General features: G+C 41.5%; 1 protein-coding gene across 1 annotated transcript; it reads right to left on the reverse strand.

The window, feature by feature from the left end:
- Nucleotides 1-1,019: 1,019 nt before the first annotated feature.
- Nucleotides 1,020-13,037, reverse strand: LOC131231681 (high mobility group B protein 15-like). Its single transcript, XM_058227967.1, has 7 exons — nt 12,719-13,037; nt 10,606-10,681; nt 8,129-8,282; nt 6,025-6,141; nt 5,090-5,508; nt 3,234-3,434; nt 1,020-1,684 (listed from the first exon to the last, which is right to left on the reverse strand). The coding sequence occupies exons 1-7, from the start codon at nt 12,964-12,966 to the stop codon at nt 1,412-1,414; spliced, it is 1,488 nt and encodes a 495-aa protein (XP_058083950.1). The 5' UTR covers nt 12,967-13,037; the 3' UTR covers nt 1,020-1,411.

The following is a 13,037-nucleotide window of genomic DNA, read 5'->3' on the forward strand; positions in this document are numbered from 1 at the left end:
CGAGCACACCTAGGTGGTGAAATCCCACTAGGGCGTGAGTGTGTGGTGGTGTACTGGTGTGTGTGCCTGTGTTTTATATATGTAAAGTAAATGTTTACAATTTCCTCTACCTATCTTGAAAACATCTTCGTTTGAGATTAGTAAATTTATAATAATAACACTTTTCCATTACATTACCAGGTAATCCTCAATCCATATAGACCCTTAGATCTAGCCCCTGCATTAGCCACACCCTTCTTTATTAGGCCATGGGATCATGGCCTCCTTTATTGTGTGTATGCCACCCCGTCCATGCATCCAACACACCCACCAATATGAAGGGACACCAAAATTTAGGTCATTCCAAAACTCAGGTAGGCCACACCATGCAGAATTTAGTGGTTTTAGCCTTGATTCGGCATTGTTCTTTATGGTTGCAGTCCACTAGAGTTTGGGACCGGCCCGATTCTTGGGGACTACTGTGAACATGAGAGCCCAAACATGATGAACAGGGTAGATCTGATGCACACAGCATGTGGACCCCACAATAGTCCAGACCCAATCCTAAACCAGGTCCAAGACAGTGGACCCACCTGAACCTACAAGACCCAACTTTTAACAAGGTCCACTGGCCCCAATTTTTAAAACCTTCAGAAATTTTGGAAACGACCCGATTTTTAAACGGTCCCGAACCGAACTTGATTTCCAAATGGTTCTGAAAAATTGGACACAACAGGTAAAAATCAGGCCAGGTTGACTGTGGGCACCCTATATAGATTCCCTCCCTACTGTATCATGGTGCAAAGGTGGGGCCCACCATGGTCGTAACTAGCCACTGTAGGAGGGGTCTTGCCTTAGCAGATATCCCAAAATCAACCTTATCAGATGACCATAACCATCTCATCTAGTCCTAGTACACATTCTGCAGTCCCTTTAATTGGATGGTTGGGATCATCTGATCAAGATGATTCTGGGACCATGTGCAATCCAAAGTGTCTACATCTTACTAAAGACCCACCACTTCACAATAGCAAAAGACATTAAAAAAGATGTTGTGACTTACCTTCATTGTCAGCTGCCAATGGAAGCTCTATACAAAACCCAGTCAGCTGAAATACCCTCTTAGCCATGCACCCAACTGCAAAATCTTCCTTGATAGATCTCAAATGGGCCACATCTTGCAAAAGACCCACCAAGCAAAAAGCGACATCGATTCCACACGTGACGTGGCCCACATTGAGTAGAAAGAAACAAAACCATATATGCAACTTCAAAATGACAGACACCACTAACCTCATCTGCTCCGATGGCCTGCTCCCAGTCAGTCGAAATGAGATCTTAACCATGCATCTGTTGCCAAAAGCTTCCATGAAAACAAAGGCCCCCCATGCAAAAAAATGCCTCCTGATTTTCATGTGGATATGTGAAGTGACTAACAGAAGTCCCAGTCCATCTGGGATGCAGTTAGAAGATTGGCATTTTCCATTAAGTGGCAAGCGATCTGAGCCGTTGATTCGTCCGACACAAGGAATTCTCCGGATTCTTGTTCTGTTTCGAGCGACACATGGTAGCAGTCATCGACAGACAATTCAGAGTGGCAAGATTGGTACTCTGCATTGCTACTCTGAGTGTTCTGCAGCTCCTTGTAAGCAACCATTTCCCGCTCGTACCTTTCCTTATCCTTCCGACTTTCCTCTACATATGGCTGAAAAGACAATGAGATAGATGTTTCATATTCAGACTAATGTCAATTGCAGACTGTTTGGATGCTCTATCGATATGAATCACAATAATTAGTCCAATCAAGTGCACATGGCCAAATTGAAATTAAGTTATTCCAAAGTGCTCGACGTGATGACATTTAATTCAGCATGGGTTTTCATTTTGTACAAGTGGGGCCCATGATTCGGTTATCCAAACCTTTACTATGTTGGGCCCGCTGTGAATAGAAAATCCTAACCCTTTCAATTGGTAGTGGGAAAATGAAAATACAACAATGTGGTCCACGTTCAACAAATAGAAGGCTCGAGATAATAAGATATTCCAATCTATGAGGTTTTTGGCTTGTGGACCATCCAAGGTGGTGGTCATGATACCAATGGTCTGGATCGATAAACCATTGCCCCCACTTGCACAAACTGAAACCCCGAGACTACAGAGACTCTAGGATCGGGCAGTCGTAGAATACGTCATCACTGAGGGGCAGCAAAGTTGTGTTGGGCACAAGCAGTTAGGGTTAGATAAGTTGTCTATGGTTTTGTCCAACCAATTTATGCACAGGACTGAGAAAAGTAGAGGCAGTTTGTCATGAGTTGGAATAAAGCAAGGATAGACGCTTCTTGGAAAAAGGTGGAATAAAGATGAGAAAGGAAAGCTCATCCCTAGTTCGGCGCAAGCGGAATACATTGTTCTGCGCACATGCATCACATATTCCAAATGTGTCACATGTGCTACCGACCATGTTCAAGCACTCCCACATGCACCACATGCGCCACCATGAATCTTCAAGTGTCCTACATGTACCACGTGTTAGTGTGTGCATGTGCAGTAAGTGCTACATGTGTCACCAGTCATTGTAAACTCCACGTGTACCACATGGGCCATACTCCACCTTTGATCGTTGTTCTAAGGTGTTTGACAAACAGCAAAGGGAAGGAGCTCTCAAGACGGCATAACCTAAATTGCCTATCCAAGAGAGCAAGACCCAATCAATTTGTCTGGAAAACAACTTTGCGCCCAAACCGCCCCCAACATGGTTTTCCAAATCGGTTACACAACGTAATTACGCATTACCTAGCCGAAATGGCCATTACAGAAAAAAGAGCCGTAACGGCCCCATAATGGTCTATAACAGTCCAGAAACATTTTTTTTAAAGGAGGTCGTAATGGTTGTTACAGGGGTCGTAATGGCTGCTATGGCCCATATCATAACGGTAACGGAAAACAACTTCACATTGAATCTCATTTACATTACTTAAAAGTTGAACCTGAAAGGAATGTAACCGCAAATGGTAGCTACTTAGTTGAACATAAGGAGAATGAAACCACACCCAAGAGCTACTTCTTATGAATTCCAAAGAAGGTAACTACAAGTTGGTCATTTCCATTTAACCGAACTAATTATTGTAATTCGAATAGATAGTGCATCCAAACACATCCTAACACAATATGATTATAAAAAGGATTTTGGTTACTTGCTAGTATGTAAAACTGGTAAAAGAAGGAAAGCAATGAGGAGGGAAGCTTGTACTGACCAGCCGCTCACTCTCCGAAAGACTCTTCCATGCGTCTATGGCCATCTTCAGGTTGGTTGTTTCTGTATCTTGGTGGATCTTTAACTGACTGTATTTTTCGCAGAGGAAAATCTGATATGCGCTTCTTGTTCTTTGTGGAGCATCTGGGCCGCTCTCCTGTTTGCAACTTCCCTTTTCCTTCTGACTCACCTCGATGTATGGCTGTAAGTGAAAAACCAGAAAAACAAAATGAAATCTAGCCGTTGTAATAAAGTACATGGAGTAAAGGTACCAACGTGCGTTGGGATGTGAATAGTGGCTTGATATGTACATTCCATAAAAGTGGGCCAGTGGGTCAGCGTGTCTAGACCATTGATCTGATGGGAAGCGCAGTTGATGGTTGATGCCTGTGAAATCTTTCGGTCTAGAAAACCCTAGTCATCCAATCTTCAGTATTTTTCCGGACTACTTATGCTTTTTGCCTTAACCATTGACATCCCCACCTATGAAAGAGTTAGGATAAACAGTTTGGACCATTAAACCATGGGCCACACTTGAATAGCTGAGCCCAGGACACTAGTACGCCGAACTGTAGCAAGACCCAGTAATTCATCTAGTATGAAAATTGACATAGGGAGGGACACAGGAAGGGACGTGATGAGGTCGATCACCGTCTTCCTAAGGGAATAACTATTCCGAATTCATGGAGCTCTCTAGACTCAGAAAGATTCCTCGAATCCACGAGGGATAAAAAAAATTATAAATAACTTGTAATAAATTCAAAATAAATTAATTGATGAATAAAAATGAAATTACAATGCTTTAAATAAGGACGAAGTTTTAGACTCCCTAAAAACGTGACTTACTATAAATAGTAAACTTACAAATAGTAAGTGTCCAATTTAGCCTAAGCACGTTGTTCTCCTAACTTTCCTAAGCTATTTTCATGTTGGGCACGACTCCTACAACTCAAGGGATTAAAAGTTATACGCCAGCTAAAACTTACTATTTGTAGTAAAAACGAAAATAAAATGGATTTTTGACTGATGATCTGATGGAATCTCGCAAATCCGGCATGGGCAACCCGGCATAGCAGGGTTTGTTGGCTAACGTAGTTTCCCCTACCCCAAAATCATATATGATATGTCGAAAAACTCATTTCGGTATGCAAGATATGACTGTTTTAAGGGTCTGACAGTCCTGATCATTTCCGCCTCTGATCGGGCCTTCTCTGGTCCATCTTTGCCATAAAAGTGTCCGCAACCCGTTCTACATAAAAAATGATAAAGAGATTTGGCAAATCCATTTACACAGCCAGCATGTGTGAGAGGGGACACGCTGTCTTGATCTTTTTAGCCTAAATTTTCGACTGTTTGACTCCTCAGGTGGGCCACAGTGTGGATGACGAAAAAAACTTCATGTCGGACTAAAAAAATTTTGCGTCGGCTCTCCATTCGTTTATGTGCATTGTGGCCACATGAGGAGCAAAAGTGCCTGATCTTTAGACCAGAAGATCTAATCAGTGTGGCCCAACTGATGGAAAGCTAGGACCTTGCAAACATATGCCACATTGGTACTCACACTTGCATTTAGACAGGTGGTGTTTTACCTGGGCTTACAAAACCTCAGTTGTATATCAGCAAGAAAAACAGAATGTTTGAGACTATCTGAAGATCCTAACCATCCAATCTCTGGCCTTTTCCTGTTAAGGAGACTTTTGTGAGGCATGGTCCATCTTTTATGGACCATGGAACCTATCAGATAGACAGTCTACATCATCCAAGTGTAAGCACCAAATGGCAGTTTAGAATCTTTAGATCCTTCATTACATGCAAAAATGACAAGCTTCGAAACTAAGGATACAATCATCTTCTTACCAACCGCTCGCTCTCGGAGAGACTCTTCCAAGCATCTGTCGCCACTTTCCTTATGTTCTTAGGATGGGTCTTCTTTAAACGGCCAAGCTGCTCGCTTAAGAAAAATTGATAAGCAGTTCTTATTCTCCGTGGGGCATGTGGGTCCTTCTTAATTGCTGCTTTCTTCGACCCCGATCTTGATTTTGACTTAGTGGGTGTTGATGGTTGGATCTGAAGACATGATTCTGGATCTGAATATGGGCCCACAGTGCCCACTAGCCCAGGGATGATGGCGAACTGCACATCAGCACATTCTTGAACATGATATACTAACCCATCAAATTTCTGAGATCCAAGTTGGGTTGTTATCAGATAACCACTGTTGATTTTTGTATTGATCATTCCGGTCATGATTTTACCCATGTGTGGCCCAGTATTATCTGCGGGAAGAAACGGTTGAGAAATCAGAGGCAAAATAATAATTGGAAAATTGTAAAAAGAGATGTTCCTCATGAAGTATGACTGTAATGGAAGTATTTAAAAGTGAAAGTATCCAGTATATGTGACAGACATGTAAGAGATCTGGACCCTTTATCTAGTGTGTCCTACCTTTATGGACCGTAGGGTGAAAATCACACCACACCACACGGTCAGATGTCTTAGCCATCGTTTGGACGATATTTTCCCTTTGCATGTTGAATGTTGGTCGGAATCTTTCCAGACCACCCATTTGTAATTCTCGAAATTCCTCCAATCAGTGGCTATGATCACCAAATTGGTACAATTTTTGAGGTGGCCCCATTGGTGTTAGGGCCCAGCAGATCGAAGGTTCAGATCTCATACATGTGCACCACATGTTGACTGATTGATAACTAAGATAATATTTTTTTTGGCACCTGATCCTCTCTAAAGGAAAATATGCTGTATTTTGTCAAATAAAAAGGATGAAAAAGGACCTGTGTTAGGTGGGGGGTAATTTTTCTTGCGCTTTCTTTTCCCTGATGGATGGTCTTGATTGCTGGAAGCCTGGCCTGTGAAGTTCTTCTTGAAGAGATCAGGTGCTGGGAGTAGTCCTGCTCATTTATTTTTCAGACCCAGTGATGAAAAAAGGACAATTAAATAAAAGTGCTCATAAAGAAAAAGAGCAGAATCAATCCAGATCCAGGCACAATGACTAGAATAATCAGAAACACAGACAAAAGGTTCATCCCAATGAAGAAAATGCCCTCGAATTCCTTCAATTAAGTGCATTCCATCTATCAGCCCGACCCTTTGAGGAAATCTCCTGTTAGCATAGCCCACATGTACGGTGGCCCACACACATGTATGTGCATCCCTTGGAGTTTAGGAAAACTCAGGCTAAACCGTACTCATATTAGGAAACCGTATATCTAAGAGGCTAATAAGTGCAAGGAAAAAGAATCGGAGTAGGATTTTGTTTCTATGATGGGAGAGGGGAATCCAAGCCTATAAATAAGAGAGACTCTTAGCTCTCTCCACTCCAAGCTCAAGAAAAATGTGGGGCTACCCATCTCCAGTATATAGAGGTGTACACGAACCAAGCTAGATCAGTTAGCTCGCTCGACTCAACTCAGTTCGAAGCTGAGTTCGAGCTGATTTCCAGCTCGACTCGACTCAGATCGAACCCAACTCGAATCGAACTCGGATCGAACCAGTTCGGTGACTCGGTTACTTTGATATTGATGTTGCTCATCAAGTGTTTGATGAAATGACTCAACGAAGTGTGGCTTGTGGCAAGGAAGGTATGTATATGAAACGAATACCCTTTTTTATTCTTGATTTTTCTGTTGCTTAGAAGGTGTTTGATAAAATACCTTAAAAACCTTTGCTGTTGTTTTACATACAATGAGATTTTGAAGGTGCAGTCCAGGTGTTTGTGGAAATGTTGCACACGCGAACTTGGCTCGAACTGGCCCAAGCTGCTGACCGAACCGAGCTTAGCTAGCTAGTCAGGCTCGAGGACCGAGCCGAGCCGAGCCGAGCTCGAGCTGAGGCCAGCTAGTGGCCGAGCCGAGTCGAGCTAAGGCCAGCTCGACTCGGTTCGACTCGATGTACACCCCTACCAATATACACTTAGGGGGTGTTTGATTTTTCAATTGGTTGTGTGAATACTTGAAAATAGGTAATGATTATTTACTTTTGTAATAATAGGCAGTGTTCCTTCCAACGTGACACGGACAACACCTTTTCTGTCTCTAAACCCGAGGTGGAATAAGAAAAAAAAATGAGGCCCACCGTCATGTACGTGACCGATCCATGCTATCCATCCCTTTTGCAAGCTCATTTTAGGGCATGAGCCGAAAAATGAGGCAGAACCAAAGCTCAAGTGGACACCGGAGGAAACAATGGGATTTGAATGCCTGTCATTGAAAACTTCTTTGGGGCCCTAGAAGTTTTGGATCAATATTTGTGTTTTCCCTTTATCCATATCTTTGTGACCATGAACATGTTAGATGATAAACAAACATCAATGCAGGCCCTAAGAAGGAAGGAAAAATAAATAAATAATGATGGATGTCTTTTGGATGATTGTTACGTGTGGTGTGGTGCATTTGAGATTCATATATGCCTCATTTTTTGCCTCATGCCCTAAAATTTCTCATAAAACAGATGGATGGCATGGATAAGTCACTTACATCATGGTGGGGCCCACAAATTTAATTCAGCCCTTCTTGGATTGATTTTTGAGGAAAAATCCGCATTGATCTCTGGATCTTACCAAACATAGGTACAAGACAATAATAACTCATTTCCTTGTATTTACAGGGAATTTGAAAAATCAAACACACCCTTCGTGAATTGGGGAGAAGGTGAGCCAAGGGTGTCTACACCCTAGGAGGTGTGGACCGATGATCGGAGCCGTCCATCATAGAGCTTGTACCTAGGGAAGTGTGTTGTACACCACCGGTTCACCATGGCTCAATGTATGTGCTTGATCTCCATCCCTGATTGTGGTGTTCTAATTGATAATATTGTGTATACAAGCATTTCATGATCCTAGTTTGGGAATCATTCCATGAAAGTTAACATCTTGCATACCAAAAGGTGCAGCCAGCTCCCCTTGCATTGTAAGGATGTACATTTGCTCAAGAAGATACACATAGTTTTCTTGAAGTAGAAAAAAAAGACCCGGAGCTTCGATTTTCAAGTTTAAAGCAGATGCAACTTCACCCCATCTTCCATCTTTGGTAACCTGAAAAAGTTCAATTTCAATAAAGAGTTTAGAAGACTATAATCAACTGAAAAAATCTTCATCACCATGTAGTGAGAAAAGCAAATGTTTAATAATATGTAAGGACATGTTTGGTTGCACCATATATCATGATTAATCAGTCTGATTTGGTGAAAATTTTCGTGACACTTCATGAAAATCGGTGCAACCAAACACACCCTAATGTAGTTTATTGATGCTAGATTGAAGGTTACAGGAAAGACTATGGAGTCCAAAGTCTTAAAAAATAGCAATAGAGTTGTACATGAGTTGAATTGAGTTGAGCTTGGCTCGGCTCGGCTCGGCGAGCAGCCAACCCCAGCTTGAACTCGGATATGTCCTCGAGTCTGACTATCCAGCTTGGCCCAGTTTGGTCAGCAGCTTGGTCCAGCTCGAGCTGAGTTCAAGTTCTATCTATTGAGTCGAGTTTGAAATAAATAAATAAATATATATATATATATATATATATATATATATATATTAACATTAATTAAAATTTAAAACTGATTGGGTTGCCATGGATAGTGACTGGCCGAGTGCCACTAACAGTTGCCGGTGGGGCTGCCATGGACAGTGGCCGGCCAGGCAACCAAATACAAAGAGAGTAAAGAGGAGGATGAGAGAGAGTATTGGCGCTCAAACGAAAGGAAAATGGGCATTGGGCAGCAAGGGTTCGGTGCTCGGGCATGGAGGGCATGGGCGAGAGGGGTGGGGGCGTGCGTTTGGATGAACTGAGAGAGGGATAGAGAAATGGGGTTAGGGAGGGTTAGGGCCGCCCGAACAGAGAGGAGAAAAGGGGGGGGGGGGGGCCTTGGGCGCTTGACCAGGTATTTATATACCCAGTCAATCCGAGCCAAACTGAGTCAGGGACCAAGCCGAGTTGAGTCTAGATCGGTCCAACTCGAACTCAGCTCAAATTTTTTCAAGCTCCCAAAAATCAGCTCGACTCAGCCCCGAACCTAGTTTCAAGCCAAGTCAAGTTGAGCTTTTCTGAGCTGAGTTGAGCGAGTTAACCGAGCTGGCTCGGATCGTGTACAACTCTAATTAGCATAACCAAGATGGAGTATTTGAAATGCAATTTTAGTAGAGGCAGTTATAGAGGTAAGGGTTTAGATAAATAGTCAAGATATCCATCAAAGTGATTTGTTTTGTTACCTAGATTTGAAAGGAAGGATAATTTCCAATTGAATTAGACATTGGTGGATGAAGTAGAGATGTGCTTATGGAGTTTTGAGTGATTGTCGCATGCCTACAAAACTTAGGGAAATTTTTTTTATAATACAACTATCTGACCATCTATGCTATATGAGGCAAAGTGTCGCAAGGATGAGCATATTGAGATGGATGTGTGGGAAGACTAGGAAGGATATGATTAAGAATAAGTCATCCAAATCAGGCTAGTAGTTGGAGATGAAATGATGGAAAGCAGATTAAGATGGTTTTGCTCATGCACAATGACGAGTGAAGATGGCTTCCAAGGAGGGAAACATTGATTAGAGGGTTGAAGGGGATTAAAAAAGGAAGAGAGGAAGTCCTAAACGGACGTGGATTGAGGTGTTGAGAAGGGATGGTGCTGATGTTGGTGGTTAATTGATGATATAGAGTTTGCAATTCATAAAGAGTAATTGACAATCATGTTCAATTGAACAAAAGATGTAAATAAGTAAATAGACTTCCAACAGAAGTGCATGAAACTCTCTGCTAAAAGAGAATGAGGTATTATGCAATGCTCTAGTCGAGCGTTTATCTAGAACGCTCGGATAATTTGCTCAAGTGGGGCACATTGTTCAATGATCCAAACCATTGAACATTATGAGCCCAATTGTGGAGAAACCTAGCGCTTTAATCGTTGGTCAGGAAATAGATGATTAAGAAAGAAAACACATAAATGGTTTGCTTTAAACTGGAAAAAGTGTGTGCATTCAATTGTTAAGATCTTTCAACCCAGTGGAGTTTTGGTGCACGGGAGATCTACAGTGAAGTATGTAACATCACTTGAACAAACCAAAAAACCATTAGATTATTGTACAACTCTTCTGCAATCATTGTATGAAAGCTCAAAAAGTCTAGAAACCACTTAATAATGGCAAGAAAAGACAAACTAAAATAAACACATAAACAGTGAAGTGAGATTTGAGTTTGTAGTATGAAACTCTACTTGTGTAACAATGTACACAACAAAGGTTTCAAGGAGTCATCCAGAAAGAGAAACTATTCGATGAATTCACATGCTTAGCTCAAGCAAGAAATACCATTATCCCGTAAACAACGATCAAAGTCCACTAAAAAACAACGCCACAAATACCTTCTCAAATCCTCCTCTGGCAGTCACTTCTTTGTATAGGACAAACGCATCAAAGCCCGAATCCCCACTTTGAACACTGCCATGAAGATATGTTAAATTACATTTTGACGAAGTTAAGGGCATGTTTGGTTGCACCAAATATCATGAAATTTTGTGATATTTGGTGCAACCAAATGCATCAGAAACTCAAGTAAAGAATTCAATCGAAATGAAAGAAGATTGGTGCAACCAAATGCATCAGAAACTAAAGTAAAGAATTCAATCGAAATGAAAGAAGATTGGTGCAACCAAATGCATCGGAAACTAAAGTAAAGAATTCGATCAAGATGGAAGAAGATAGCCCTATAGTCCTCAGAAAACTTCCTTGCTATATGAGAATGTAACATGAGACAAGTACATTGTTCCCAAGTTGGTGTTTAGATGCTCGGTTGAACAGAACTCTGTAATAACAAAAATGCCCACAAAGGATATCACCAAAATGATAACTGAATCCCTAATTGCATTTCCGTGCATTTCAAGTTGGGCTTGAGATTATGCTAGTTTGCAATTTGGGGCTAGCCTCACTTTGGCCGATTTTCATGGAATTGAATGATTGTGATTGATTCAACTGAAGATCCATGTGCGGAGCTTTATCAAACATGGTAATATAGACCATTGCATGGTGTAACTATCATATTGTGGTATCCAAAGCAAATAAAGAGTATTTTGATAACATGACCTACCATGAAAGCTAGACATAAACTTCAAGAAGATTACATATCAATAGTACTTCTTTTCACTAATTAGAAAACATGATCTGCCAATATTTCAGATTTCAGCTCTAGTCAGATGATCTAGAACTATGTATCGATGAACCAACAACCACCGGAAATTACCAAGTAGGACTGATATTACAAGGCATCAATCCCATAAAATTGATGAGGCCCATATAAATTCCCCTAAAATCATATTGATTCAACGATCCTAACCTATCCTCTGAGTAATGAACGTTCGTGCATTGGTTTGAAACATCGACTTTTTTTTTTTCTTTTTTTTCCTATTAACTATCCATTAGACATGAACAAATTGGTCAGCTCGGATGAACCAGTTCGGTGTAAAATTTTGGATTGTGACCCAACTAAAGTGGTTCCTATGCTATGGATGCTTTAATTTGAGTAACATATATATACATGGTACAATGCCTATGTGCATGCATAGGAATCACCATACTCTTCCAGAGTATCAAAGTTTTACATTGAACATCTTTCTTCCCTGTTACCCCTTCCAATAAATTCATACATTCTCATTAAAAATAAAACCTTTGATTCAATTGCAAATATTAAAAGCTTTAAACACCATTTTGATCAAATCAAGTCCTTAAACTTCCAACAAGCATTTCCTTTGAGATGCACTAAACCACGGTTTTACTTGGATAAACTCAGTCCATCTCGAGTCGAGTCGTGATTCACCCAAGTTAGGGGCTGTATCGGTCCTACTCATCCGATGGCAACCCCACAAATGCTGAATAATTCATCCAACACACATACCCATATGGAATTTAAGGATATTTGAAGAGAAATCAGGAAATTAACAATCAATACACCAAAAAAAAAAAACATGGGTTTAAATTAAGTGCTGAGGCGATTTGCCGAGAGAGATCGAAGAGGCGATTCGTGACCCGAAAATCAAATGTGGATATACAGGACCCGTGCTACTCATCAGCAGGTGGGCCACCACGAACTACCCTACGCCAAAAATCAGACTAGTCCATCGACCAGTTGAACTATACATGTATTAGAAAAATAGACGTTCCATATTCGCCGAACCCAAGTAGCCCAACTGATGAGTGGATCACCTTCATTTTTGGTCCACTGCATATTGAAGGTGGGCCCCACATGATGAATGGTTCTGAGGCAGCACATATGTACTACACTGGCACATTTGCTAAGAAATGCTTCTTCAATCTCTCCTCGCATGAATCGCCACGGCATTTCTCGGGTCTGCGTAAAAAAGCCGAGCGATTTCTCTCCGCAAATACCCAGATGACGATTCTGTGAATTTGCAGAGGAATCGCCACTACGCAAGCAAAGGACATGTGCCGACACCGTTGGAAATCTGCAATGTTACCACTCACATCGGCCCTGATCCTGATGGTTCATTGCAGAATTCCAGATGCTCTGAATTCTCCGGTACCGATTTGCCGGTATCGGAATTCTGAGAGAGCTCTCCTGCAATCGATTCAGAGGAATTCCGACAAACAGAGTCTCGGTCATCTGAGACATCGAGGTTCTCCTTCGAGTAACCGCCCGACGAGTTTCCGCCGTCGGTTTCAGTCACTGTAGGAAGATCGACGGCCGGTAAATGCTCTCCATTTTCATGCATTTCTGTGTGGATGAGATTGAAATTTTCAGGAGGTTTGATGGGTTTCTCCAGCTGCTTCTGAGTTTTTTGAA

The sequence above is a fragment of the Magnolia sinica genome, chromosome 17, assembly GCF_029962835.1.
Source record: "Magnolia sinica isolate HGM2019 chromosome 17, MsV1, whole genome shotgun sequence".
NCBI classification, from domain to species: domain Eukaryota; kingdom Viridiplantae; phylum Streptophyta; class Magnoliopsida; order Magnoliales; family Magnoliaceae; genus Magnolia; species Magnolia sinica.

What these genes read in the sequence shown, in the direction of transcription:
- LOC131231681 (XM_058227967.1), bottom strand. Translation starts at nt 12,966, where the DNA reads ATGCATGAAAATGGAGAGCATTTACCGGCCGTCGATCTTCCTACAGTG. An exon ending in CCAGAGGAGGATTTGAGAAG is followed by an intron (nt 8,283 to 10,605) that starts GTATTTGTGGCG and finishes GAACTTTTTCAG; the next exon opens with GTTACCAAAGATGGAAGATG. An exon ending in GGAGCTGGCTGCACCTTTTG is followed by an intron (nt 6,142 to 8,128) that starts GTATGCAAGATG and finishes ATAAATGAGCAG; the next exon opens with GACTACTCCCAGCACCTGAT.